The 7,607-nt window shown below is 35.2% G+C and overlaps 1 protein-coding gene across 2 annotated transcripts in view; it reads left to right on the forward strand.

The window, feature by feature from the left end:
* Neto2 (neuropilin and tolloid like 2) overlaps positions 1 to 5,646 on the forward strand; it is a 59,764-nt gene extending 54,118 nt beyond the window's left edge. For both annotated transcript variants that reach the window (XM_028755535.1, XM_028755536.1), the window contains exon 9: positions 1,254 to 5,646. In XM_028755535.1, coding sequence (XP_028611368.1) covers positions 1,254 to 1,834 — 581 coding nt within the window. In that variant the 3' untranslated portion in view covers positions 1,835 to 5,646. The remainder of the gene's footprint in view (positions 1 to 1,253) is intronic.
* The last annotated feature ends 1,961 nt before the right edge of the window (positions 5,647 to 7,607 follow it).

Raw genomic sequence — 7,607 nt, forward strand, 5'->3', positions numbered from 1 at the left:
ATAGATAGATAGATAGATAGATAGATAGATAGATAGATAGATAGATAAATGGGCCTAAAGTTCCCTTTCTACAGGTGTGCCTATGATAATTGTTCTAGTGGAGCTACACACATAGTAACACTTTTACAGGATAATTTACTTCTTGGATGTTATAAAAGAAATACTTAACAAAAGCATTTCTTTGTAGGGTGTATTTTCAAGTTATTCAGAAGTGTGCCTCCATATTTTATGCCCTGTTTTACATTATTGATGAACTTTATATTATAAATACCCTTTATGTAGTTACCAGATAGTTTAGAGGATAGCCTCAAGAACGGAAGGACTAATATGACCAACTAACAGGTTCTTGTAGTGAGTATAGAAGCACTGTCTAATAACACCAGCTAATAGATGATTATAGTGATGTAAAAGCAGTGCATTGGAAAATGCTTTTTCTTTCCCTCTACATCAAGTTACTTCTATTTCTTTTTCTTTTTTTAAGATTTATTTATTTTATGTATATGAATACACTGTAGCTGTCTCTGACACACCAGAAGAGGGCATCAGATCCCATTACAGATGGTTGTGAGCCACCATGTGGTTGCTGGGAATCGAAGTCAGGACCTATGGAAGAGCAATTGGTGCTCTTAACCGCTGAGCCATCTCTCCATCCCATGTTATTCTTATTTCTAACATATACTTTGAAAGGTAAAGGTGATAATGATAGGTATCCACCTGTAACTTGGTTGTTACTAGAGATGGAAAAATAAATTTTATCTGTCTTTCATCTTTCTAAAAGTGTAATAAACAAGTTCAAACAAGCACTTCCTGAGGGAAGGTGATGTGTAATCTTGACATACAAGTATTTTATCATTCCAAAACAGTAGACCATGGTGGTGTATCTGGATTGTTAATCTGATCAAACAGCTATGAATCAACAACACAGTAGTTTGTTGAATCTGCTTTATAGCAGAAACTTGATAGATCAAGAGTGTTTGTTTTTTAAATTTTCCATATTAATGTAATTTGTAAATTGTAGGCCCTTGTGCACCTTTTGAGTAAGGGAATCAAGTACTTCAGTTTTTCTTTGCCCTAGCTAGCTATATCATTATTTGTTACTTGATTTGGAAATCACGGGAATAGTACTTTCTATTTGTTTAAAAAGCAGTTTTTCAGTGTCTGATATATTTGAACCAAATTTCCTGTTTAGCCAATCTGTATTGAAACTCATGTAAATGAATTTTGAAAAAAACCTCAACATTTCTTTCTTACAGAAAAGAAAAAAGCTGGACTATTTGAACAAATCACTAAAACTCATGGGACAATTATTGGCATTACATCAGGAATTGTCTTGGTCCTTCTCATTATTTCTATTTTAGTACAAGTGAAACAGCCCCGGAAAAAGGTTATGGCTTGTAAAAGTACATTTAATAAAACTGGGTTCCAGGAAGTATTTGATCCTCCCCATTATGAACTATTTTCACTAAGAGAGAAAGAGATTTCTGCAGATCTGGCAGATTTGTCAGAAGAACTTGACAACTACCAGAAGCTGCGGCGCTCCTCCACGGCCTCCCGGTGCATTCACGACCACCACTGTGGATCTCAGGCCTCCAGTGTCAAACAAAGCAGGACCAACCTCAGTTCCATGGAACTGCCCTTCCGAAATGATTTTGCACAACCACAGCCAATGAAAACATTTAATAGCACCTTCAAAAAAAGCAGCTACACTTTCAAACAAGCTCATGAATGCCCTGAACAGGCTCTAGAGGACAGAGTGATGGAGGAAATTCCCTGTGAAATTTATGTCAGAGGGCGAGATGATTCTGCACAAGCATCCATATCCATCGACTTTTAATTGTTGACTAAAGGCATTATTATTAAATATGTATGCAGCCTACACCAACACCCATTCTGTGTCTCCACATCCAAACTTGTTCTATCAAATTTAGAAAGCCCTTCATAATTTATCATTATGCTGATGATTTTATTATCTCAGGCAATCTATATATGTGAAACCAACTAAGAAACAATGTATTCAGTAGAAAGAAGTCATCGTCTGTTGCTGGTATCTTACCTACAAAACACCACCAGTCCAATAGCAGTTGAGGAGTGAGTGGTCATGTTGAGTCAGGCGGAGCAGCCTGCTGGTGTTATCAGGTACTGTTCTTCTTCACACAGCCCCATCAACTTGATCTCACAATAATTTAAAAGATTTTTCTTTACATTCCTTTTGTCCTTTTTTCTATTATGTTTTATTTGCTTGTAATTTTACCATTTCAGTTTCCTGCAGAAGGGGATAATATGTCACTTAATTCAGCATGGTCATGTATTTGCTCTTAAATGTGTAAAATATGGCTAGTTCTGTAATGAGTGGCAGTTTAAGATGCAGGCATATTTCATTTCTTCCTGATTTCTACACTGTTGTCTTTAATAACTGCATCTTTAGTTCTGCTTTTCTATGGGAAACAGCATATGACATGATTTATCACCTTTAAATCACATTTCCTATTAGTTATACTACAAAGGTAATAATCCTGGGGCATATTATTACCAGATACACATGAGTAGAAATTTGAGAAAGATTAAAAACTTGCAGCAACCTCTGAAGTTTTCCCCATTGGGTCTCAATTCAGTGACAGTCACCCCAGTAATCAGGGTCCTAGAACTCACTTGTGAGCAGAACTTTAATTATGGCTGTATGCAGAGCTTCTCAGATCTTGTTCCCTACATCTTTCAAACAGATTTCTTAGTTCTCTTTTATTGGTTTGTCTTTGACACATGGCCATGGTTGGTGGAAGCTTAAAGAAATTCTCAGAGAAACTGTGTGAGCCTTTACATAGCTTCTGCTTGAAACAGTGCATTTTTTACCCGTTATCAAGAATAGCAACTTCAACTTTTTTTTAAGCTCCACTTTTGACCTTACGTTTTGTAAAATATATAAAACAATAATTTATAAACATGATATCAAAACTCATTGTGTTTTTTAGACTTTTGATATTATTTGATATTGTATAAACTTTATTAGATCAAGATTTAAGACATACAAGACATTTCTTTAAGTGTTCACAGTAGTGACTTTGTGTAGAAGCATACTGTGATGGGACTGTACTATAATTTATTATAAAGATCTTGCCCATAGTGATATATACATACATTTTTCTTTTGCTGCTGTGTTAGTTGGTAAGTTTTTCACTGTGTGGTATTTATTGTTCTAAATCACAACAGAAATCATATATTAAAATAGACATTAATTCATGATCCTTCAATTTTATTATTTATAGCAGGAATCCTTTGAATAAGATATAGATGGGGAAGAATTCATATTTTTACTGATAACCAATATAGATAATGCCATTTTAAAGAGGTAAATTCCTAGTTTCTATATTGAACTAAATTTCCAATTAAATGAAAAGTTTAGGTTTCACTAGAGTTCATTTATTTCTTTAAGTACTACATAAATCTGATTTCTCAGATTACTAAAAACTTTGACCTCTAGTGTGATGTACTCTCTGACCAAAATGTGTTTACTGTATGACATTTTTTATTTTTAAAAAGAAAATTATATCAAGAGTATGGGGAAACTTAACACGACATAAGCATGACTTAATTTTTTTAAGTCAATAGGTGTTCCTGCTTTGTAAAATAGAACTTGGAAAAGTAAAAGGAATCTCAAAACGTAGAAATCACTGAATTATCCAGAGAAAAATTAGATAACTTTGTGCTTTCAGTAACGATAAGCATTTTATTAGGTGACTTAGGCCAACCTAGTAAATACTTAAATTGATGCTTATGATACCATAGTAGAATAAAAATTAACATACTTCCTTTATAAATTATATCCATCATGAAAATAATTGTCATACTCATTAATTTTTAGATTATGGAGTCTATACTATGCCTTCATACATCATGATCACTTAGAGCTGTATTTTTATTTTTAATTTTTATTTTTAATACTGTATCCTATTTTAAAGGAATTTGAGGGGTTTTACAAAACAGTTTATAGAAAATACTGAACATTATAACCACATAAATTTGCATGATCTCATGCAACTCAGCAAGAGAAATTTGGATGATCATTTGGTTCTAAATTCTCTAACTAGAAAGTTTTCCTTTTCACATTAAAAAACACTTATATTCAGAGGCTATAGTGAAAGCCATAAATTTAGTAATGACAAACATGAAATTTAGCTGTCTTACATAAGTTATTACACCCTACAGAGTACCCATGTTAAACATGCCTTTCAATGAAAAATGCAAAACTGGAGGGTAATAAAAATCACCAGTGCAAGAAAGTACTAAGTACCAATTATATGACATCAAAACGTTGCTGTCTTTCATACCAAGTTTACTATAAGCTGTCAGCTCCCAAGTGGCCACAAACTGCAACCTACACATCCCACTGTCACAAAGACATGTGAATAAACTGTTATTCATTTGCAGAAGAGGGTTATTCAATATAAATATTTAACAAAAACCAAAGGATATTCATATGTCATACCACAGATCTAAAGGGTTCCCTTAGCTTTGGTTTAGGAGAGTCTTTGTCACTATCCTACGTATGTTTTGTATAATTGCTAAGCATTAAGAAACCACCATCTGCACAGAACATTTCTGTCTGTAATTCAGATACTACCTAATGAGGGTACTTGCTTGTGTCAGGAACATGTCAGCTAAGATGAGAAAAGGCTGCTAGTAGTTCCAGAAATAATTAGCATTCAGAGATTATATTTAGTTGCAAAATGGTGTATGCCCACATTTCTTTACTACAAATGTTAAAAGAAATATGCCTGAATCACATTGATTGTGTACAGAAGGAACTTTTTGTTCTGTTTAAAGATCCAAGAGAGATGATCTAGTTTTATTAATGAGAAGATGAAACCCTAAAGGTGAAGTAGCTCCCCCTGGCTCCAAGCTCCTAGCCCAGTGACCTTCCTTGGCTTCTTCTCTCCCTGCTTAGCTTTTAAAAGTCACACAATTCCAAACATCAGCCTAGATGTTCCATGCAAAGCTTGTTAGTTATGCTTACTTAAAATGTAATGCTGTAATTTTGTATACATTGGAGGTTTCACCCTCCCTTTTTAATTTATATAACTCTGTTATCCTACCATTTTTGTTACCTGGCTTCCTTGGCACCTGCAAATACGTAATTTCTGTGAATTCTTAGTAAACAGTGCTGGTTAGCAGCACATGGGGTGATGCCAGAAAGGAAGCCTCTGTGCTTTCACTTTTGTAATTTTTAAAGTTAAAATTAACAATGTACATTATAGAAATTAAATATTGGGGTACTGTATCTTGAGTTTTAAGAATTATTTGAGTCTGAACCACTGTAAGAGAACAAGCTGACTTGGGATATCCTTTTAGCTTCCTACACCATCTGTTACTTGTTACATACCTGTCCTAGTAATATGCTCTTCTTTACTCAGCTTTTTGAAATTCTTTTGGTTATATTTCTGAGATTGGTTTACTGGCTCACAAAGCCTCCAAGCTAATTATGAGGGTGCACGTATAGTGAATACTACCTAAAGTTGTTTTTTTTTAAGCAGTAGATTTTTATTAGAGATAAACTTCCAGATCATGTAAGAATTCTCATGTGCTTAATCCAGATTTGGCACTTTAAAGTACTTAACCCTTGAAATGCAAATAAAAATTCCTGTTTTGATTTTCTTCTTTGCCTCAATTTCTGAAGTGTATAAAAGTAGAACATTTAGACCACATTGGGCATTTACAGGCCCTTTCTAAAAGAGTCAGAATTTCCTATTTGCTACTTTCCAAATAAAATAACCATAGTTGAGATTTATTTGTTAAAGCAACTGTGGATGATTATTATACTTAAAAAGCAATTTTTACTTTTAAATTAACAGAAGATGAGCTTTTAAAAAAAAGTTATAGGATGGAGAGCTGAAGAGGTGGCTCAGGAATAAAGAGCACTTACCAAGCTTCCAGAAGACCAGGGTTTAATTCTCAGCACCCACATGGCAGCTTGCAACCACCTTTAACTCCAGTTGCAGAGAATCTATCTCCCTGTTTTTGGCTACTGTGAGTTCCATACATGCATGTGGTACACAGACAGCAAACAAAACATTCATTCATATATATATATATATATATATATATATATATATATATATATAATCAACTCATTTTACTAAACCAGCTCAATCCTCAACTACATTCTACCACAGATAACAGATAAGTGTAGTCTTCACCCCTCAACAAGGAAATCATGAGAGCCACATGAACAGGAAGTTTTCTGTGAATCTATGTCTCCTTGAAATGTCAGAAAAACTATATCCATGAAGTCTCACCAGCATGCCTGCCTAAACATTACCTGACAGGGATGACATCAATAGACATGCTAGCATGGAGGGGGAAATTCAAACGACCTTGTCCCTAGACAAAGAACTATACACAACTAAGAAATGCTGAGAGCTGGAGAAATAGTATTCCCCAGAGAAGAGCAGAGCAATTGGCTAGTTATCCAGTACCACCACATGGTCAGCCCTGAAAGCAAACATACACATAACATTATCCAAATTGAGTGAGCAGATGGTATTTTTACATATTTAAGGAAGTAGGTAGGAAGGTAGAATAATTTAGGAAATGGCATACAGATATAGACAAGGGAAAGAAAGCTATGAATTTGAATGAGAGCAAGAATACATGTGAGGGATTGGAGTAAGGAAAGGGAGGATGAGACAATTAAAATCTCAAAAAAAAAAAGTAAAAATATAAAATTTAAAAATTTTAAAGATCCCTTCTGGCTGGCACCTTCTGCTGGGGCAGATCAACACCTTGTCTGCTCCTCTGAAGATACTACAGTCTCCAGGCCTCTAGGAGATCCACTGCATGCAGAGCAACTGCTAAAGGACCTTCCCTAACAATCACAACACAACCCAGGGACACAAAAGGCAGGCACCAGATAGACACCAAGACTAGTCCAAGACCATAAGCAACAGAAGCCAATATGATTTGGCATCATCAGAACCCAGTTCTCCCATCACAGTTCAGGAAGCTGACCTAAAATCCTACCTCATGAAGATAATAGAGACCTTTAAAGAGGATATAAATAACTCCCTGAAAGAAATATAGGAAAATACAGGTAAACTGATAGAAGTCCTTAACGAGGAAACAAATCCCTTAAATACAGGAAAACACAATCAAACAGGTGAAGGAATTGAACAAAGTGGTCCAAGACCTAAAAGTGGAAGTAGAATCACACACACACACACACACACAAATGGAGGCAACTCTTGAAATGGAAAACCTAGGAAAGAATCAGGAATTACAGATGTAAGCATCACCAACAGAATACAAAAGATAGAAGAGAGAATCTCAGGTGTAGAAGATACCTTAGATTGACTTGCCGGGCAGTGGTAGCCTTTAATCCCAGCACTTGGGAGGCAGAGGCAGGCGGATTTCTGACTTCGATGCCAGCCTGGTCTACAGAGTAAGTTCCAGGACAGCCCGGGCTATAAAGAGAACCCTGTCTCAAAAAAAAAACCTAAAAAAGAAGAAGAAGGGGAAGAAGAAGAAGAGGAAGAGGAAGAGGAAGAAGAAGAAGAAGAAGAAGAAGAAGAAGAAGAAGAAGAAGAAGAAGAAGAAGAAGAAGAAGAAGAAGAAGAAGA

This window comes from Grammomys surdaster, unplaced genomic scaffold, assembly GCF_004785775.1.
Source record: "Grammomys surdaster isolate TR1022 unplaced genomic scaffold, NIH_TR_1.0 126063, whole genome shotgun sequence".
In the NCBI taxonomy this organism is placed as follows: Eukaryota; Metazoa; Chordata; class Mammalia; order Rodentia; family Muridae; genus Grammomys; species Grammomys surdaster.